The sequence below is a fragment of the Rutilus rutilus genome, assembly GCF_951802725.1.
Source record: "Rutilus rutilus genome assembly, chromosome: 1".
Lineage (NCBI taxonomy): Eukaryota > Metazoa > Chordata > Actinopteri > Cypriniformes > Leuciscidae > Rutilus > Rutilus rutilus.
Window position 1 is genome coordinate 70,175,371 of NC_140209.1, and position 23,452 is coordinate 70,198,822.

At 37.6% G+C, this 23,452-nt stretch overlaps 1 protein-coding gene across 4 annotated transcripts in view; it reads left to right on the plus strand.

Annotated features, from left to right (window-relative positions):
* cep112 (centrosomal protein 112) overlaps window positions 1-23,452 on the plus strand; it is a gene marked incomplete at its 3' end in the record, with an annotated part of 206,419 nt that overhangs the window by 59,158 nt on the left and 123,809 nt on the right. For all 4 annotated transcript variants that reach the window (XM_084416954.1, XM_084416955.1, XM_084416957.1 and 1 more), the window contains exons 13-17: window positions 177-331; window positions 485-614; window positions 2,312-2,404; window positions 4,573-4,632; window positions 7,151-7,230. In XM_084416954.1, coding sequence (XP_084273080.1) covers window positions 177-331; window positions 485-614; window positions 2,312-2,404; window positions 4,573-4,632; window positions 7,151-7,230 — 518 coding nt within the window. The remainder of the gene's footprint in view (window positions 1-176; window positions 332-484; window positions 615-2,311; window positions 2,405-4,572; window positions 4,633-7,150; window positions 7,231-23,452) is intronic.

Below are 23,452 nucleotides of genomic sequence, written 5' to 3' on the forward strand. Positions count from 1 at the left end.
AGCTGCTTTGAAATAATCTATATTGGTAAAAGCGCTGTAGAAATGAAGGTGACTTGACTTGATTAAAAACAATTTTTTTTGGAGCAATAGAAATCTGTGAATATTTTTTGATCTGTGATGTTTTTTAATGAGCTGGCTAATTTGTATGAACTGTCTGTCTCTTTGCCTTCCTCCAGGAGCAGATGGTGCACGAGCTAGAGTCACGGGTGAAGCAGCTCTCCGTGGAAGTGAAGAACGGGAACCTGCTTCGGCAGAAGGTCACGCAGGAGAAAGCCGAGTTAGAGATTCAGATCGCCTCCATCAGCGCTGAGCTACAAGAGGCCAACCACAGGTACGAGAAATCCTGACAGGCTCCGATGCGACTGATCGCAGGTGCAGAGATTTGATGTGACCGATCGTAAACACGCCTGACATCTATCCTTAACCTATGATGCAGTCCCACAATGCATTGCAGTTAGTGAAAATGTTTGTGTGTGTCCTTCAGGGCCGTGTCCCTGCAGATTGAGATGGAGAAGATGAGAGACCAGCATGAGGACTCGCTGCAGAAACTTCAGGCCAGACACGACGCAGACATGAGCCACTTCCAGCAGGAACACACACTCTCTGCAGCCAAGGCATCTTCACTCACCTCTCACACCTCACACATGCTTTACTCACTTTTATGTACTGTGGTAGTCGACAGATTCACTTTTAGTGAGTTAACTTTATGATATATAAGCTTAGGAATGATTCCTAGGGCCAGTTGCATAAATTTAGACATTATGTTAAGTGCGTTAAGATCTAGTGTGACCCAGTAGCAGTTAGTCAAGGGAGGGTTAGTCTTACTTTTCGTTAGCAAATTATGTTTTTATGTAACTGACTTAAAAAAGTTATGAACAGTTTTAAAGAAAAAAATGTGATGACTAACTTGTAAGAGTAGTCTTAGCGGTTTATGCAAGATGTATTACATTATTATTATCCTTCTACTGCATCCTAACCCGAATGGAGTGACTGAACTTAAATTTAACTATATTGCTACTCACATGAAGGATGAATGTAAGATTAGGACATATTAGGACTTCTAAGATATTCTAACAACCACAAAAATGCACAGTTCACACAAATATTAGGTGTTTTTCTGTCCTACAAAAAGTATACGTTTGTTTGTAATGATTCCCTGAGCTTGTCAAAAAAACAAAAAAACATGTTTATGCATCTGTGCTATTAGTCTACATCTGGCTGATTTTATTGACCGTTCTTCCACTGAACGAGTAAACTATAACCCCTTTCACACAGCAATCCCGGTAAATTACCGTAAAATTGCCAGAACGACTTTACCGGTAAATAAAAAAATACTAATGAACCTTATTGTAAAGTGTTACCATTGTATCGCTAACTGTTCCACTGAGTTGTTGACAATCTCTTCATCCGCCCGGACGAGGAGAAGCGCTTTAGTTTCGGTATCATTTTGTAAACAGCGCTGAGTAAACGCATTAATGAATGACTCCGAGCCGTTGCTCTTTCAACAGCTTCTGATTGGCCCAAATCACTTCTTACATCAGCGAGTTCTGACCTCGTACGTGCAAAACACCAGTAATCTTCATTCCGCGTTCATATAACAGTGATTTACTGGTAATGTTACAACTTCCCTTACTGTTAAATTGCCTGAAACCAATTTACTGGTTTATTTGAAAAGGTCCTGTTCACACATGATCTGTTACCGGTAACTTACCAGTAAAGAAAAGTGTGAAAGGGGCTTATAAGTATGATGTTTAAAGCTCACTTAAAGAAAACTTTCAGTGTAAAAACTATTAAAGTAAAACGTATTTAAAGGTAATTTAAATATAATTCAGAGTGAACTAAAAAGTAAGCTAAAAGTGCATAGCTAGTAAACTATCAGTATATCTATAAGTTCATTTAAAGTATAGTTCACAGTATAGTTGAAATGGAAAAGAAAAGCTTGTAAACTAGTTTTGTGCTAAAAGTCTACTGCTTAAAATGCACTTAAAAGTATACTTGTATAACCTAAAAAGTGTGCCAGTTTAGTCCCGAGTATTGAAATAGTACATATACAATAATACTAGTGCACCTGTTTCCTTTACTGTACACCTGGAATATATACTCACACTTTTATATATATATATATATACACTAAAATGAACCTGAGGTATACTTCTCTTTTGTAAGGGGTATTCTTGCTGTCTACTGAGGGGTCTTTGCATCAGGAGGATGTTTGTGATGAAAATCAGCTCACTAGGTTTAGAAACGGAGCCAATCTTTTTAAGTTTATGGTTTCACAGCATTTTGTGAATGTAGTGTGTGTTTCTGTCAGGCATCGGAGGCGATTGAGGGTTTGGAGCAGACTGTGATCCTCCTGAAACAGCAGATTCAGGAGACTGAAAACAGGAGACAGAGACAGCTCGGGGTCAGTAGCTCACACACACTCTTCACACACTGACAGTGACGTCACCCTGTCTTATAGAGGATGTTCTTACTGCTGGTTGCCCTCGTTTTTGGTGGGATTCACAATTAACACAGTAACACACAGTAAGGCACATCTGGTCGCTGTATTTCACAGGGCTAATCCACTGACTTCATTTCCATTGACAGTCACTGCATCACATCACTGCTTATTTGCATAATGTTAAAAGCCCAAATCAGATTTTTGCTGCCAACTCTCAATGAAAACTAACGAGCAGTTGCTTTGTCATGCAAATCATGCAAGTCCGTCAGCGTGAACGACCCGATGTACCTCAGCAAGTCAGTTGATCGGCTCATGTTATTCCAGAGAAATCAGATTGGTCCTCATAATATTTTTGCCAGTGTGTAATAACTTGCTTTGCCCCCCTGAAGCTCTTTTCTTCACTGGCAGACGTCACCATGTGCCCTCTTATTTGTCAAACCCTTTCCAAACCCTTTATCACCATCCAATGAAATCCCCATGGATTAATCAAAACTGATGTTTTTTCCTCACTCTGAAATAAACCAGTAAAATGGTTTTGCGATTGTCGTTCCATGATGGCTTTATGTGTGAATGACAATTATTGATTATTAGGCTGTCAAATGTAAGTGCTCAAAACAAGTGAGGACAACTCCTTATTGTTTGTCTGTTTATCTGTTTTGTTTTGCTTTGGTTTCTTATGCTTGGTTTTGTTTTGTTTTATTTGCTTTGTTTTGCTTTTTTTCTTATGCTTTGTTTTTGTTTTGTTTTGTTTGTTTGTTTGTTTGTTTGTTTGTTTGCTTTGTGTTGTGTTGTGTTGTTTTGTTTGCTTTGCTTTGCTTTGCTTTATGTTATGTTATGTTATGTTTTTGTTTTTGTTTTGGTTTGCTTTGCTTTATGTTATGTTATGTTATGTTTTTGTTTTGGTTTGCTTTGCTTTATGTTATGTTATGTTATGTTTTTGTTTTGTTTTGTTTGTTTGTTTGTTTGTTTGTTTGCTTTGCTTTGTGTTGTGTTGTGTTGTTTTGTTTGCTTTGCTTTGCTTTATGTTATGTTATGTTTTTGTTTTTGTTTTGGTTTGCTTTGCTTTATGTTATGTTATGTTATGTTTTTGTTTTGGTTTGCTTTGCTTTATGTTATGTTATGTTATGTTATGTTTTTGTTTTGTTTTGTTTGCTTTGCTTTGCTTTGCTTTATGTTTTGTTTATTTTGTTTTGTTTTGTTTGCTTTGCTTTATGTTATGGTTTTGTTTTGTTTCTTTGTTTCTTTGCTTTTCTTTTCTTTGTTATGTTTTGTTTGTTTTGTTTGCTTTGCTTTGCTTTATGTTTTTATTTTGTTTTGTTTTCTTTGCTTTGCTTTGCTTTGCTTTGCTTTATGTTTTCTTTGTTTTGTTTGATTTGATTTGCTTTGCTTTGCTTTGTTTTGTTTTGTTTTGTTTGATTTGATTTGCTTTGCTTTGTTTTGCTTTGCTTTGTTTGCTTTGCTTTGCTTTGCTTTGCTTTGTTATGTTTTTGTTTTGTTATGTTTTTGTTTTGTTTTGTTTGCTTTATGTTTTGTTTGATTTGCTTTGTTTTGCTTTGTTTTGTTTGCTTTATGTTTTTGTTTGCTTTGCTTTGTTTTGTTTGCTTTGTTATGTTTTTGTTTGCTTTGCTTTGTTTTGTTTGATTTGCTTTGTTTTGCTTTGTTATGTTTTTGTTTTGTTATGTTTTTGTTTTGTTTTGTTTTGTTTGCTTTATGTTTTGTTTGATTTGCTTTGTTTTGCTTTGTTTTGTTTGCTTTATGTTTTTGTTTGCTTTGCTTTGTTTTGTTTGATTTGCTTTGTTTTGCTTTGTTTTGTTTGCTTTATGTTTTTGTTTGCTTTGCTTTGTTTTGTTTGCTTTATGTTTTTGTTTGCTTTGCTTTGCTTTGCTTTGTTTTTGTTTGATTTGCTTAGTTATGTTTTGTTTTGCTTTCTTACTTTTTTTTTTTGCTTTGCTTTGTTTTGCTTTGCTTTCTTGTCCTTTGCTTTGTTTTGCTTTCTTATTCTTTAATTGTTTTGATTTGATTTGTTTTGCTTTGCTTTCTTGTCCTTTGCTTTGCTTTGCTTTGTTTTGATTTGATTTGATTTGATTTGATTTGATTTGATTTGATTTGATTTGTTTTGTCTTGTTCAGGACCAGGAGAATAAGATGCAGCAAGAGATAACAGATCTGCAAAACAGCACTGCCAAAAAGGTAATTAATTTCATCAAAAACTCTGTACAATATTATTTAAAAAAAATGATATGGCTTATTTATAAGTGTTTGGACATGTCATTATTTGTGCTGGCCCCTTCTGAATATTTGGTCGTCTAAGCCTCTTCTGGTTGTCTATTAGGGGTCAGCCTAGTCATTATACAGCATAATGAAATATCAAAGCAAGAGTCATTGATTATAAAGAAGCGTACAGACTCTGTGTGCCTGCTCTCAGTCAGTGTGGTTTAGTGAGGTGAGTTGCCTGATTGAAAAAAATCATGTTAACTTTCATTCGAGCCCGGGGGTTATTTTTCTGTAATTTTTTTTTTTTTACATTGATTTGCACATATTAAACTTTTGATTATTCACACCAAACTTTATAAGTTTAAAGCCCTAGTTATTATATTGCAACAATTATAATAAACTTGAAAAGAGACTGACCAGTCTTCATAATCACCACCAGTCTCAGAAGCAGTATAAACCGAAGCAGGCCGTTTTAGTTAGACATAAAAGCATTTCCTCTGCTCTCAATTGCCCTAGTTCACTTTGATGAAGGGAAGATTTGAGGCTGTAAAATCGAGTGATCGTTACAAGGGCCATGCTTCCACCTGGCATTAAAGGGATAGTTCACCCAAATCATCATTTACTCTCCCTCAAGCTGTTCCAAACCTGTATGAGTTTCTTCTGTTGAACTAATAAGATATTGTGAAGAATGTGGATAACCAGACAGTAGATGGACCCCACTGACTTCCATTGTAGAATAAAAATACCGTCAACTGTCTGGTTACCAACATTCTTCAAAATATCTTCTCATTAGTTCAGCAGAAGAAAGAAACTCATATGTGCAACACACGAATACCATATTCATTCATTCACATTTATTTGTATAGCGCTTTTCACAATACACCTCGTTTCAAAGCAGTGCATTACTATTTAGAGTGATCTGTTATCAGAGGAAACTGTCTAAGTTATGTCTTTCAGAAATGAACAAATCACACAGTTAGCTAAAAATTGACTAATTTAAACAATGTAATAATTTAAGGCAGAAACAATGACAATTTAAGTTTCAGAAACTTGTTAAAACAAATGATTATGACATAGAAAGTGTCTTTGTTACAGTGTAATTATACATTTAAGTGCAGAGTAATATTAAGTAACTACATGTACTTATTAAAGGGTTAGGATTAGGGTTTGGTTGAGGGTTAGTTGCATGTAATTATGCATAAGTAATAGTTATTACTATAGTGACTACAAGTAACATATGTGACTATGACACTGTTAAACAAAGTGTTACTGAAAATTGTAGCATTGGTGAATGCTTATAGTGAACAATTTCATGTTACATGACTTGATAAAGGGTAAGCAGCGCATCTGCGATTTCCAGTGCAACTGTTTTAAATACAACAGCGAAGTTTAAATCACTTGTTTGGTGCGCAAAACCCATAAAAACCACACGTTAAGTGAGTGCCGGCGAGTAGCGACTAGCGTTTCGCTACAAATTCGATGTAGTCGCAAACATCTTTGACTTCCTCCGAATGTGATTTCAGTGCTTCGATCACGAGACGTTTTAGACCTCGTTTCCTCCTGTATTTATCGCTGGCCACTTTGTCAAGTCAAGTCACCTTTATTGATACAACTATTAGGAAAATCTGGAATCTGAGGATGCAAAAAAATCGAAACATTGAGAAAATCTCCTTTAAAGTTGTGCATTTATGTTGGCGATTGTGCTGCATTCACTCACAAAAATACATGTTTTATATATTTACGGTAGGAAATTTACAAGATATCTTCATGGATCATGATCTTTACTTAATATCCTCATGATTTTTCGCATAAAAGAAAAATCTATAATTTTGACCCATACAATGTATTGTTGGCTATTGCCACAAATATACCCGTGCGACTAGAGACTGGTTTTGTGATCCAGGGTCACAAATAATGGTGTCAATGCAGGCAGATCAATAATATTGTTGAATATCAAATTAAATGTCCCCAACTAAGCAAGCCAAAAGCCAAAGGCAAAAAAAGGTGAACCAAGGAACCAAAACTACATCAGAAAAGAACCTGAATGATTTGCAAATGTGATCAGACCACTAAAACGCCAGGTGGAAACAGGACCAAGTTGGTATTTGTCAAGTGTTTCCCCAAATGAAAGGGGAGCGTAACGAGACAGTAATAGACCCGACCTGATTGCCCCACTAATTATGAGCCTTAATAAGAGCTGCTCCCTTTCAAACGTCTTCAAAGCTGCAGAACTGTCATAAAAAGGGCCGCTTTAATAATTGTCCCGACACAATCGGGCGAAGGTAAGTTTTAAGATCAGCCTCAGACACCTGGTGCCGTCTTCAAAGGGCCGGTCCGGTTATAAAGCAGGACCTCTGTCAAGGGCACATCTGCAAAGCACAGGCCGTATATATACACCTGCAGGCCAGCACGCGACCTCTCACCTTTACTAAATCAGATCAGCTCTGTTGAGCTGTGCTGCTGAAAGCCCGTTGAGTGATTGACACTGTCCCAGTTGCAGACGCTTCAGGCCCAGCTGGAGAAGGAACGGGTCGAGAGCAAGAGGAAGATCAGCAAGATGGAGGACTCGCTCAGGTAAGGCCTGCCACAGCCATTATTACAGTCTCCTCTTTAAACTGGACACTATACCGGTCAAACTTTTGACTTTTAAATTTTTTTTGCCATGTCAAATTGATCAATTTCAAAGAAATGCTGTTCTTTCGAAACATTATATTCATCAAAGAATCCTGAAATAAAAATGTAAATAACTGTTTTCAACATTGATAATAATAATAAATGTTTCTTGAGCATCAAATCATCATATTAGAATGTTTTCTCTAGGATCATGTGACACTGAAGACTGGAGTAATGATGCTGAAAATTCAGTTTTGATCACAGGAATAAATTACACTTTGTAGTATATTAAAGGGATGCTTCACTTTTTTTGGAAATAGGCTCATTTGACAACTCCCCCAGAGTTAAACAGTTGAGTTTTGCCGTTTTCGGATCCATTCAGCCGATCTCCGGGTCTGGCGGTACCACTTTTAGCATAGCTTAGCATAGATCATTGAATCGGACAAGACCATTAGCATCTCTCTCAAAAAAATGACCAAAGAGTTTCGATATTTGATATATTTCAAATTATAATAACACAAACTTCTGGGCTCAGTTTGATTTTTACATCAAGTATTTCACAGAGCTGTGTAATAAGTCATGTTATCATACTTGCACTATTCATTTGAAATATTACGGTTATCGCCAATACCGGTATATTGCGACACCCCTACTTTGCAATTATTGGTAACACTTTACAATAAGGTTCATTAGTTAACATTAGTTAATGTTTTAACTAACATGAACTAACAATGAGCAATACATTTGTTACAGTATTTATTAATCTTTGTTAAAATTAGTTAATAAAAATCCAGCTGTTCATTGTTTGTTCATGTTAGTTCACAGTGCATTAACTAATAAACTAACTCGGTCTCGTCTTCTGTCCAAACACACCACGTCATCTTTAAAGAACGATCGACTGTTACGTACGTCAGGTGACTGTAAATGCGCAAAAACTGTTTCCACTGCAGTTTTGCGAAATATTCCTTTTTCAAATTGCCTGAAAAAGCACCTCATGCGTAGCCTGGCTAACGTCAGACCTCGTCTCTTTGAGACGTGGTCTGGGAACCACATGTTCATTTTCTCGTATTTGAGGCGTGGTTTACGAATGCCCAGAGCCGTTTATTGGGCGCTACGAATGTCTATCAAATGCGCCTGTACGTAACTCATAGCCAATCATTTCAATTATACCAGATGACGTACAGTACCAGTCAAAAGTTTGGAAACACTACTATTTTTAATGCTTTTGAAAGAAGTCTCTTATGCTCATCAAGCCTGCAGTAAAAAAAAAAAAAAAAAAAAAAAAAAAAAAACAGTAATATTATGAAATATTATTACAATTTAAAATAATGGTTCTCTTTTTTAATATACTTTAAAATGTAATTTATTTTTGTGATGCAAAGCTGAATTTTCATCAGCAAGTACTCCAGTCTTTGGTGTCTTATGATCCTTCAGAAATCATTCTAATATGCTGATTTATGATCAATGTTGGAAACAGTTGTGCTGCTTAATATTTTTTTATAACCTGAGATACTTTTTTCAGGATTATTTGATGAATAAAGAGTTAAAAAGAACTGTATTTATTTAGAATAGAAATCTTTTGTAACGATATACACTACCGTTCAAAAGTTTGGGAACAATAACTATTTTTTTTTTAAAGAAATTAGTACTTTAATTCAACAAGGATGCGTTAAATTGATAAAAGGTGATGGTAACGATTTATAATGTTAGAAATGTTTTTATTTTGAATAAATGCTGTTTTTATGAATAAATGCTGTTAACGTTTTACTCATCAATGAATCCTGAAATAAAGTATTCCAAAAAAATATATTAAACAGCACAACTGTTTCCATCATTGATAATAACTGAGTATCAAATCATCATATTAGAGTGATTTCTGAAGGATCATAAGACACCAAAGACTGGAGTACTTGCTGATGAAAATTCAGCTTTGCATCACAAAAATAAATTACATTTTAAAGTATATTAAAAAAGAGAACCATTATTTTAAATTGTAATAATATTTCATAGTATTACTGTTTTTTTTTTTTGTTTTTTTTTTTAACTGCAGGCTTGATGAGCATAAGAGACTTCTTTCAAAAGCTTTAAAAATAGTACTGTTTCCAAACTTTTGACTGGTACTGTATGTAGAGCGACAGAAATTCGACGAGGAAGAAGACGAAATAAACTTGCGTTCTAAACTACTTAGAACACTAAGGCTGCATCGAAAGGTAACTTCGCGTCTGATGCCATGTTGGATCCATAGATATAAACAAACTGCTTCGGTGTGTCGCATAGACGTCGTCATCGTCTTGCTGCTCCCTCCCCGTTCTGTGATTGGTCCCCTCACTGAGGCAAAAAATCTGGTCCATGGAATCCAGGCTGCCTAGCAGCGTGAAAAAATCGCACTGCGCTCAAGGCAGCATGGGGAAACCCAGGCTACCTCATGCGAGTGTAAAATCTCTTTTTTGCGATATATGGGAGTTTTTGCGAAATTGACGTGTTTCCATTGGGCGTATTTTCAATTCGTGCTATTTGAGGGGTAATGGAGACGCGGCTACAGTCGAGCTCTTGTTTGTCTTGTATTTTCTGTACGCGAAGAAACAAATGCTTTTAAGAGTGAGGGTGCAAGGTCATTAACAACTTTGTACATTAAACAGCAAATGTAAAACAGTACAAAATTGTCACAAGTAAAAAAAAAAAAAGCTTTTTGAACAAAATTAAAGGCGGTATTTGCTCAGTCTTGCCTCTGTAATATCCAGCAGTGCTCCTGTAGTGTTGAGTGCTAGCAGTGTACAATCCAGATGAGCCTGCGTTATCTGTTTTCAGTGGTTTTTTATTATTATTATTTTTTATCTGGGAATAAAATACGGCGCGATTGACCAATCAAGTATTCCATTAATAAGTCATGTTATCATACGTGTACTATTCTTTTGAAATATTACTATTATCGCCAATACCGGTATATTGCGACAGCCCTAATTAGCACGATAACGCTACTTCATTTTTTAAATATAAAGGTTATCGCCAACCCAACATCTGTGTATCGCGACACCCTACTTTATGCTTTTATTTAGATGCACATATGCTGATTCTCATTTGAGTGTCCAAAGGCAATATTTGATCCTCATTGTAAGCCATGTCACACTGTAAGATCTCAGTTATCATTAATGTCAGACTGTACGACAATGGACACACGCAAGTATATTCGTCCAGACTTTTACATCATCAATCAATGACTCGTTTTGTGATGTGAGCTGCCGTTACACGCGGGATTGAAGTGGTGGCTACAAAGAAATCTCTGACGTTACTTTTGGTCACGGCTTGTCTTGAAAAACGAAGACAATGTGACGGTGGTCGTAGGAGAAGTCACTGCAGGACTGAGTCAAATCTTCTGCCAGAATTTCGTCGGAGTAAAATTTGATCGCAACGGTCATTAATCGGCTGTCGGTGATCATGTCAAACTTAGCCAAGTCTCAGACGGCCAAATCGCGGCCGAAATCGCTCAGTGTGAACCCGGCTGTACATCCAAGCAGTGCTCCTGTATTGTCGAGTGCTAGCAGAGGCCAGTGAAATGTGAACAATGCTGTGGTCTGGACTGGATTATGGGGCTGTTGAAGAGGCTCTGCTCTAAGTCCTGTTTTGGGAAGGCCATCTCCTGGCCCACAGCGGAGTCTTTAGATGTGGAGCCCGTTCCCAGCCGCAGGAATGCATCGGGAGATGTGGAAGTGGTTAGCATGGCGTTCTGAGGGGAAGCTCGCAGGGTTTGTGTATCGGGTGCAATCACACACTTCAGGTTGGTTCGTCTAGCCTCGCTTTTTCACCATCACTCACTGGAAAAGAGAGCAAAACTCTGCGTGCCACGTTTAACGTACACACCACGTGTCGAGTTTAAGACTGTTGATGTTGTCAACAGCTGTTTTTCTCTCCGCTATCACTATACCGTTGCAGGTATTTTGAAATCATGCATTTCAATTTGTCAAATGGCTTCAGTGTATGTAGATATGCTTGTGATATTTGAGGATGAAGCAGCATGTGCACAGCTAACAGATTTTAGTTATAAGAACGTTTTACAAAAATTAATTGTTGGTTCTGGGAACGTAAAAAATGTTAGACGTTAGAGGAGCGTGTTTTAGGAGGTGTGATGCTCCTCAAACGCTCTTTCAACTTAATTTTGATGAACAATTAAATATTCTAGTAACGTTGATTTGTAATATTCCAAGAACATAAAAATGTCCAGTTTCCTGAATGTTAATATAATGTTATTTAAAGGTTAGTATGATGTTCCTGAAACATTCTTTCAATCATTCAAACACCGGCTGTGAACAAGCACTGAAAGAAAGAGAAATAAGAACACAAACTACAACTTTCTTCAGACACAGCCTCCGATGAACTGAAGATAAAAGAAGACATTAAATCTGTGAAGATCTGATGAAACAACTCCACAAACAGCATTACCAGCTTCACTTATTACTAGCCAGACTGACTTTATTTCTGTCAGACGTCTACAGAAGCTCTTATTGAGAATTAACAGAGGTTTAGATGTTGATGTTGGTTGAAAATGGTTAGTTTGAGGTCACCATTATGATGATCAGTGTTTGCTTTAGTTGGACTCTTGACCCTTGACTTTGGTTAAGTTACTTTTTATCAGTAATTGCAGGTGTTTTCAGAAAAAGCAGACCAACATGTCTGCATTCATGGTCAAACGACTGCATCATTACTCAATCCTAAAACTGCGTGCCACGTTTAACATGCCCACCAGGCACAGATGTTGAGGTTATTTACATTGTCCAAACATTGGTGGAAAACTTCCCATTTAGGTTGGAGAATGACATCAGGTTGGATTCGGCCCACTTGATGAGCTCATTATTTGCTGTTTGTTTGTTTGTTTGGCCCTTGTCCTGGTTTATCACGCACTCTTGGCAGCAACCACACGTTTAATTGGATTTCAGTCATTAACTCCGCCAGTGGACATGTGACATCATCGTCGCCTGGAGCACAAGACTTGGGACTGAATTAATCGTTTTTACAAGAATACCTTTGCTTGACACACTTTCAGATTTGTTTGTTTTTTGTTTTTTCACACACATTAACACATTTTTTGGGATCGAAAGCAATAGAGGAAACTGTACTGTAAATTTAAAGGATAAACTACATACAGAAAGCGAGCAAAGAACGTTCCCCATCATAGTCAAAGTGCACGTTTAATAAAACTCAGTCTTTTCAGTGATTGGTCACTAGCCGACTAAAACTACATTAAGAAATATAGGGTACACTTTACAATAAGGTTCATTAGTTAACATGAACTAAGAATGAACAACAGCATTTATTATTCTCAGTTAATGCTAATTTCAACATTTACTAATACGTTATTAAAATCAAAGGTTGTATTTGTTAGCATTAGTTAATGCACTGTGAACTAACATGAACAAACAATGAACAACTGTATTTTTATTAACTAGCATTAACAAAGATTAGTAAATGTAACAAATGTTCATATTAGTTTATACATTAACTAATGTTAACTAATAAACCTTATTGTAAAGTGTTACCGAAATATAGTTATGACTATAGTTATTTTTGTCATGTCATGATCCAATAGTCTGGGATGACTATTATATAGGTTTGTAGTCCAAAACCTGAAACGAGTTAGCATTTTAACACTTCCAGATCCTTTATCCTGGAGTCAATTGGTTATTTGTATGGGTTTTTGGTTTAATGGCTGAAATAAGGTCTGTGATGAACACAAGCTCAAGATATTTCCAGGTTTTATTCTACGATATAAAATACATCAGTAATAAAGGTGATTGCTAGCAAGTGGCTAAATAGGACTACAAAGGTTGTCCGAGGCATTAAATGTCACCACACCGAACAGGTAAACTCATCACTTGTCCAATTTCACAGCCTTGTTGTGTTTATAATCACGCTTTTGCAAACTACTCTAACTCAATTCTATTCTAAAGGGCCGGTCACACCAACAACGATAACTATATTTGCGTTCGCACCAACGAACGATAACGGTCTGTTTATTCTAAGCTCGCACGCTGCGGTTTCAAAGTGTGTTCAACGTCATTGAACATGTTTTTGCTGTTCTTGTTGCATTTCCACGGCTTTAACCAGCCGATGTCCCTCAGCATGATGTGTTTCGAGTGAAGCTAGTGTACTCGAGCTAATAATCTAACAGTGGATTTAGCCGACGTAGCCAATATAGTGGAATAAAAACAACACCTAGTCTTTTTCACCGCAACTTCAAAGGAAGCAAGACAATGTTGTTGAAACCTGAGGTAGCGTTAATACGTCTCACCGTTTATTCAGAGTTTATGAACGATTTTTTTTCCATATCCATTTTCTTGAAAAGGGGCTTGACTTGTCAAACACTGGTGGATTTTTCTGGTACTCGAAGATTAACTTCTCCGCAATGTTGTCTGCCATTTTAAATGCGCGAACCCTTAAATTAGAATGGATTCTGATTGGCTGTCAGTGTTTTTTATCGTTCGACCGCTGGAAAACGATATCGTTCCTCTATATCGTTATCGTTACAGCTGTGGTGCGAACTCTGCTATTCTTTAATATTGAGAGTGATTTTAAGATCTATATCTTTATTGTTATCGTCCTTGTTGTGAACGGGCCTTAACTCAGTTGCTGAAAGCTTAATGATGCTGGCGTTGGAGTGCGACCGTGGTGTAGTTTGTTGTTTAGCGCTTTACTTAGTATTTAGGCTTCAAAATTCATAAATGTTATGTTCATTTGAGAAGATTATCACGATGAACAAAACATGTAAGAGTCATAAAGTTTTGTTGGCCGCATAGCTTCCCTTACAGCAACATAGACAGTTATTTTCCACAATAATCCAACAAGCCAGTGGGAAAATCCTTTTGTCGAGGGAAACCAGTGTGATGCTGACTTCCAGGTTGACCCACAAAAGTACATCATTACTGAAATGCTCTAGTGTAACAGACTGAATTATGATATCTTTAGCACCAAAGGTTTTGTATTATCATCAATTATTAGTATAATACAGGACGGATTGAATTCAATGTTGATTCATGATCTAACATGAAGGTTGCTACAATATTTTATTTCTTTGCATCACAAATGATCCATTTTTAGTAACGAACCTCCCGGCAGTTTATTGTTGGCTCTTTTGTAAAAAAAAAAAAGAGAAAAAAATGCACTGAATAGGACAGCTATTAAACGAAAGAAATCAGGTCTGGCTGTCATTGGCACATATGTAATTTAAAACCATTCCAGGACGTTTTGCATGTCTTGTTTCTGTACAGCACAGCGCTTCCTTTCATCTGCTGAATTGTGTTTCCCCCCCTATGCCGTTGCTTTAAAGTGTCGAGATGAAACGAGTGCCTTTATCTGACGTACGTGTTAGTGCGCCAGACACACACGGCTGAGGATGAATAAATTAGCCCCGCATGAGCAATGAACAACACAGATGCCCATTTGTGTCAATAGGCAGGCGCATTTACGCCGCGGTCCTCATCGAGCTAATTAAACAGTCATTGGGCTAACGAGCACCCAGGATCCCCGGTCTGGTTCCTACCTGCCGTTCAGGGTCTTTTGGCCGCTTTAAAGTCAGCGCTGAACTTCAAACAGCCAGCCAGCGCACACATCAAGAGAGCAACGCTTGATAGCAGAGATCAGAGGATGAGCGGAGAAATTTAAACGAGATGAAACCGCATAAAATGCTGGCTGCTCACCGCATTATATGCTGGCTTGTTGGACACACTTCCACACGCGAATGTGTGACAGAGAGGAAATGCATGTGATATTTAGCATGGCTTGCATCATTTTTGTTGCATATTTAGGCTTTCGCGTGCCCTTTTGATATGCACATGTGAATTTAAACATGTATATGCATGCAGACACAAGCAGCTGGTGTGCTGTTTGTTTGTCCCGATCCCCCTTCCCATCAAAAGAGGCTCCCCCTTCCCAATGCAAATGAGAATCAGTGCATTGTTTAACTTTCCGTTGCTATGGAAATGCCATAGCGAGCTATCGCACTTGAAGAAAAAAAAAAAAGTTAGCTCTTGTCTGTCTGATCATCAGAGGAAATGCATATACATGACAAACAATTGTGCTCTGAATGTTCACACTTTAGATGTTATTTTGGCGAAAGTGATACAGAACTTCTTGGAGCTGAACCAGGTTTATTTCCTTTCATGTTTGCTTTGCATCTATCCCTATTTAAGCACACATTTCGCAGACAGCAGAGTCACATACACAGGCCAACTCACTTCACATCACTGCGAAATGGCAGGACAATATGTTTGTCTTAAAATGCGGCGTGACTGTAAGCGTAAACTCGCATGAGGGGAGTGCCACAGGGATCTGTGCTTGGCCCGACTATGTTGTCCCACGTCTGCAGCTGCGGATCTCTTTGAGTCTCGGCTTCGGCCCAGTCCGGGGGCACATCCCTGGGGGTTCAGAGGCCAACATCAAACGGGCTAATCACTGCAGTCCCGCTGGATCAGACGGAGGATAAGAATAGGCAAGAAAATAAACCAGCTGGCCCTAAACTCGTCCTCGTTTTGAAGACGACAGTGTTGCATTCCCTGGATGAACTGCAGATTAAACTCATCATTTGTATTTGTGCAAATCTCTACCAAAACATGCGTTTTTGCTGAGCTCCTACAGACATAGAAGAGGCTAATTTATGTCTGTGTGTTGTGAAATTGTCACGTTTGTGTTCAGTTAGTTTCACTTTCTTGGACTCTCAAGGGTACGTTTACATTACAACGATGTGCTTGAAACGGAGACGTTTTTCCTTTGAGTTTTCCGCGTACAGACGACACCATTGTCAAAACGATCCCCGTTCACACGGATCCGCGAAAACGACTAAAAACGCTGTATTCTGCTGCCAGGCCAGTAGATGGCGATGAAACACTATAGACTGAACACGTAATACGCATGTGCGTGACGTCATCGTCTTCAGAGATGCACGTTTTTATTGTTTACACGAAGACTGTTTTCAAAAACTTGCACTTTGAAACCCGTTTTCAAAAGTTTGTGTGTTCAGGCGCCGATTGACGTGTAAACGAACGAACGGCCAAAACGCCTAAAAAGTTGTACGTTTTTAGCCCCGTAGTTTGTTTGTCTTCAGTCATGTTTCCTTTGTTCTCATTTCCCGCCACTCATCAGTAACATTCGGACATTCGTTCATCACAGCTGTTCGTCATTTAGTTCATCATCATGGGTATTTAAGTTGATCACCTTCACTCAGTGTTTGTCCGGTACTGTGTAGGTTGCGTTTTCTTCGTTTACCTGTTCCTGGAATCTCCTGTGAAGCTTATTAAAGTACTATTTACCTTTCAAAGTACTATTCTTTGTGTGTTTGCCACAACCCCATGCTGACAGATATGTATTTTTGTCAGTCTGTGTTGGTGCTCCAAGCCAGGGAGAGTCCGTTTTTAGGGTGTGTTTGGAATGGCATACTACTCCTACTATTTTTGCATTATGCCGAGTGTATGAACTTTCTGTTTGCATGTCTGGGTGACCTACTGCATTTGCACACTGCATGAAACATTATATCCCACAATGCAATGCAATGCATGCTACCTGACAGTTTAATACAATATTGGTGGAAAAAATACATAATGGTTTGTAAACAGAGATTGTTGGTTTAATATCAGGCCTGGGATGCATACATTTGGTGTTAGTTCACAATTATTAGCTCCAACCCATGTCCAGTGTGCAAATTGAACAAAGAAAAGGTGTGCATTGACTTGTACCTGAACTTTAAAAGGGGCTCAAACCTCTTTTTAGCTGTGATATAGTGTCTCAGTCAATACACTACATACATATACTACATTTATTTTGACGGAAACTGCAGTCGAGCTTTTATTTTGGCAGAAAACAAGTTTTATTTTGGCAAGCAAACACAAAGCCTAATCACACTTTTGATTTTAGTTTGTTTGACAGCAATGGCGCAAAACACGACATTAAAGACCTTTTATGTTATCATGAGAAGTTTAAATAAATTCTAGTTAATGAATGGGAATCATTGAAATCTATTTGTGGCGGTCAATGCTGATACTGTGATCAATGTATGGGAAGCACTGTACATAAAATGCTGCCATTATTCATTTAAAGACATCGATACTAGATATATTATTAGCTATGATAGGTTTTAAGGTCTGTATAATGAATATGTAGGTGTTTCTTCAACTATGGTCACATTATCACTTTAAATGTTTTGCTTCTTTATATATAAAATTTCTACTTTTTGTTATTGTTTTTATATAAAAGTCTCATTTTAAAAAACATTTGAATTTCAATGCCTAAATAATTTATTTTGGCTATTTTTCAAATAAATTGTGCGTACAGATTGTGTTACTATTCATTTTTTAACCTATTTAGTGTTTAAAAACTGCTAATGTAAGAGTGAAATAAGCATAAACCATTTAATTTGTATACAATTATTCACATACATTTTATACAGTCTCAGTCGTGGTGCTATTTCAGCATAAATAACTTTTTTTTTGCTTTTTTTTTATCAGTTCCTATAAAGGGTTTGTCAAATTATTAGAAAAGTATGAGGCAATTTTAATAAATTAATTTATTAATTTATTTTTGGTTTAGAATACAAGGTTACACTTTATTTTAAGGTGTCATTGTTACAGTGTAATTATATTTTTAAGTACTGAGTAATATTAAGCAACTACATGTACTTACTATAGGGTTAGGGTAGGATTATGATTTGGTTGAGGGTGAGTTGCATGTAATTATGCATAATTTACTGTTATTACTATGGTAAGTACATGTAACAAGGACACTGTAAAATAAAGTGTTACCGAATACAATACTAGATATGGAATTAGCCGATATGGAAGACACTCGTCATTTTGTTCCAGAAATGTTCATAATGTTTCAGAAAAATTCTTCATTGTTATTGGACAAATGATGTTAACTAGTGAAAGTGTTTCAAACATGTTGAAGAAACACGCATGACCCCTTCATCTCAGCATAAGGATGAGTTTCTTCTCGAGTTGTGTTTGGTTGAAACTCTGCAGGATTGCTCTTGGCAGTAAACAATTCACATGTGTTGCTGTGCAGAAGCTTTCATTTTTGATTGTGGATACGATGATTGAAATCTGATCTCCGCTTTGATCTGCCAAGTTGATTCAAATAGATGCTTGCGCACTAAACACACAGAGAAGTTACCAGGCACGTGACGTTCAGCTGCGTATGTGACAAGAACACACACTTTCATTCCCCTCATCTGTTTTTACTTCTTCTTTGCGATTATCTGCACTATTTTGTTTTTTAAACTTCGCATTGTTTATGAGTTATGGGCCTGCATACATGTGTGTCTAACACATGCCTGATGTTCTGAAGCGTTACTATAATAAATTAATGAATCCAAAGTGTCCAAAAACACATTGAGAGAGAAGGCTGTTGCTAGGAGAGAAACGGGAGGCGTATGAATGGAGAAAACAGCCCGCTGGTTCATGCATCTGAAAGCATTTAAATCCAACACAGTCACACTTTCCACAGAGCATTACATGCATACCATCAGCATCGTCCTGTAGGGGGCGCCACACAAACACACTGATCCACAGGAATAACCTTTAGCTGAATACGAAGAACAAATTCCTCATGTTTGGAATTTCCTCTGGAAGTTTTAAAGGGATGCAGATGTTGTTTTCTTGTATCGTACGCAAACCACATCGTTGAATAATCGGCCCACACTTAAAGCAGGAGTGCTTATGGTGTGTGTCACTGCATGTGTCTTTAGCATCGGGAATGACATTAATTAAGAGGCGTCCCTGAGTGTAATCCCACCCAAGAGTCACACACTGATTCAGCAACACACACCCCTGGTGGTCCACGCCGTCGCGACAATCGCAAATCAACGCCGTCATGACCCAGAAAATGTGGGTCAAATAAGTAAATGCATGTCTATTTGGGTCATTTCCAAATTTAAAAGAATAAAACAAACTTTTTAGCAGTTTAGCAGTCAGATTTCACACACGCTTGCCAGATATTTCCTCACCATCAAAGCCTGTCGAAGTGAATAATTTCGACAGCATGCAGGCAAGTCTGAAAGAAGAAGAAGAAAAAAAAAGCATATAGCTGGCACTCTGAGCTGCATGTTGATTTCATGACCCTGAACTGTGTTTGCAGTGGAAAACTGGCTTACTGCTCACTGGACTGATATCAGTGTTATGTTGCATTCACTCGACCAGACCTCATCATGCATTTCATTTAGAAAGTGCCGTCCGGTAATCGTCTTGTGCGTTAAAAACATTTGTCAAGAGGGTGTTGGCGTTGGCTCTGGAAGGGTTAACAATTTTAAGTTTACTGCAAAAATATGCATATCAAATAAAATGCAAAAATTGTAAGTATTTTGACAGCAAGGCGAGAATCACGTTGACTTGAGAATCAGCTTGATTATATTGATCGGTCATTTGCGGTGCATCATGGGTAATGTAGTTTTTCACTGCGCATTTAGCTGGTTATTTAAAAACAGTAAGTTAATGCAAACAGATAGCTTTAAACAAAAGCATATACCGCTGATTAACAACCTTGGAACTCTTTAAGGGTGTGTAAGTGAGCATTAAAAATCATTTTCTCAATTTGGAGAATATACCTGGAGTTTTTAATTCCGGAACCCAATACCAAGTCAAGCTTATTGCAATTAAGCGTAGCGTCAGTTCTGGCAGGTCACGTTAGTCGAGCTCGCATCAGCTGACTCTCACCTGATCCACGTCTACCTATAGGAATACGACGCATATCACTGTATACTGTATATAAGCTCCTTCAGTATTATCGACCGCTATACCCTCCTCCCTCCCCAGCTCCACCTCTCGCCCAGTCAGGATTCGGCATTATGATTCCCCCTTGAATCAGAATAAATTCTCGAATTATGTTGTACTTTAAAATCTTGAATTAATTTAGTCTGCAATACACTCATGTTGGTTATTTACGACTTTGGTCAAAGCGAGGTGGCAACGTACCTTTTCTACAAAACTCTACTTCTACAAGTATGAGTAAGGAATGTGCATAAGCCGTGTTTTTATTCAATTTATGCAGGTGCTGTAAATTCAATCCTATCGTAATTGTACAATTAGTTACATCCATTTCCACACATTTACCATCAATATAGATGCTGCATCCATTACATCCACCATGGTTTTGTTCACTCATAATTATGCCTTCGTGGTGCTCGTAATTCAGTGTCACTCATAATTATGCATGTGTGTTTAACTCGTAAATACGATCTATCCGATGTCTTTCCTTTATTGCATTAGTGTGAAATTGCTGTAAAAGTGGCATCATTGAACTGCCCACTCTTAGTGCTGGGTGGTATGACCAAAAATAAAAAAAATTCAAAATTATACCGGTTTCACGGTATGTGACGGTATATATATATTTTTTTTCAAGCATGACTGGGTGTTAATCACATATTTTACTCATTGTTAGAGGAAATACTGCAGTAGATTGACTTAGAATGCCCTATTTTACTGTCATGAGTGAATATTGTAGAAAAAATCCACACTAGTATTAATACAGGTTTGCACAAAATGATGCTGTTTATAAAGAGGTGCCAGCAGGAGGCGCTTTAGGAGCAGCATAAACAGTGGTTGCCCCGGTAACGGCTGAACACAAGGCGACACGACGCGACAAATGCAAACAAAACCCATTATAATCAGTGATGCTGTCTACACTTTAAGTGGTGCGACGCGACAAATGCAAATAAAACCCATTATAATCAGTGATGCTGTCTACACTTTAAGTGGTGCGACGCGACATATGCAAACAAAACCCATTATAATCAGCGATGCTGTCTACACTTTAAGTGGTGCGACGCGACAAATGCAAATAAAACCCATTATAATCAGTGATGCTGTCTACACTTTAAGTGGTGCGACGCGACATATGCAAATAAAACCCATTATAATCAGTGATGCTGTCTACACTTTAAGTGGTGCGACGCGACATATGCAAACAAAACCCATTATAATCAGTGATGCTGTCTACACTTTAAGTGGTGCGACGCGACATATGCAAACAAAACCCATTATAATCAGTGATGCTGTCTACACTTTAAGTGGTGCGACGCGACATATGCAAACAAAACCCATTATAATCAGTGATGCTGTCTACACTTTAAGTGGTGCGACGCGACATATGCAAACAAAACCCATTATAATCAGTGATGCTGTCTACACTTTAAGTGGTGCGACGCGACATATGCAAACAAAACCCATTATAATCAGTGATGCTGTCTACACTTTAAGTGGTGCGACGCGACATATGCAAACAAAACCCATTATAATCAGCGATGCTGTCTACACTTTAAGTGGTGCGACGCGACAAATGCAAACAAAACCCATTATAATCAGTGATGCTGTCTACACTTTAAGTGGTGCGACGCGACATATGCAAACAAAACCCATTATAATCAGTGATGCTGTCTACACTTTAAGTGGTGCGACGCGACATATGCAAACAAAACCCATTATAATCAGTGATGCTGTCTACACTTTAAGTGGTGCGACGCGACATATGCAAACAAAACCCATTATAATCAGCGATGCTGTCTACACTTTAGTGGTGCGACGCGACAAATGCAAATAAAACCCATTATAATCAGTGATGCTGTCTACACTTGACAAATTCCCGACAGTAAACTTATGCTTCGTTCTATTTCTGATGCACTTCTATCGCGCTCGCTACTTCTGACACGAAGGACAAATGTGTTTTTGCATGTGCGAGACTGTTTCTGTGCGTTTCTGGCTCTCTGGGGACAGAGCAATGAGGCTCTCCTCTTTTTGAAAATTTCAGCTTTGAGTTTTCCCTCTGGCTTTAATGTGTTGCCTCTTTTTCGGGCCCCAGCTTTGATCTGGGTCTGGATGTGTTATCATTCCGTCATGATGAGCTCATGGAGTGGACGGCCTTTGGCTTCGCACTGGTGTGGAGAGGTGTAATCCACCTGGAATCCATATGTCTCTCCCAGTGTGTTTATAGCCCACGTCCAGAGAGACTGATGTTGGCCAAGTGGGAGTCTAATGTGAAGATGCCGCGTATGTAAAGCTCTTTAGCCTCACGACTTCCCTCATGCAGATGCTCCATGATATATTGAAAATATACAATATATTCAACATTATTGTTATTTTACAGTGCTCTTGTTACATATTACATATAGTTAATATGGTAATTACTATAAATTGTGCATAATTACATGCAACTAACCCTAATCTACATCCGGTAACACTTTATTTTACAGTGTCTTTGTTACATTACATGTACTTACCATAGTAATAACAGTAAATTATGCATAATTACATGCAATTAACCTTCAAACAAATCCTAATCCTACCCTAACCCTATAGTAAGTGCATGTAGTTACTTAATATTACTCAGTACTTAAATATATAATTACACCGTAACACTGACACCTTAAAATAAAGTGTAACCCTACATTCTAACCCTATAGCAAGTACATGTAGTTAATTATTACTACTCAGTTCTTTAGTGTATAATTACACTTGCACTTATTATTATAGCCAATATACAATTAAGCAGTGATATCTCTAGTTACTTTCATAATTTATAGATAGACTCCCAAAGAGATCGAACAAGAATCAATTCATGTCGGAAAGATCCTGCAGGATAAACTGGATTTTCAACAGGATATTTTGTGCTTTTGGATAATTTGGAATCTTTATTAGTGTTTTAATTTTTTTTAAACAATGTTCTGCTTGTCAAAAAAAAGAGAAAAAAGTCCATATCCTATTAAGAATCATGGAAGTTTTGTTGGGAGCTTTTGTGTGTGTGTGTGTGTGTGTGTGTGTGTGTGTGTGTCTGGTGAAATTCTATAATTCAAAAATTTCCAATAAGATAATTTAGGGTTGGTTCTTTTATAATCAATATATATATATATATATGTAAAGGTTTGTTTTTTATGTTTTCTAATTTTAGCAGATCTTCCCCAAAATGCATGGCTCATTATTATACTTATGTTATCGCTGAGTCAGCATAAATCTAAAAATAGTCATAAAAGCGTGTTTATTGTGGCGTCCTTCATGGGTCACGAGCCCAGGTTCCTTGAGGCCGTGTGTGTGCCAGAGACTCAGCGTCTGACGGGTTGAACTCAGCCTGAATGAAAATGAATGGGTGCGTTTGTGTGGCCATAGCGTTTGAATTAGCAGCATCTTCACCAGTCTTATTTACAGTACGAGCTCCCCAT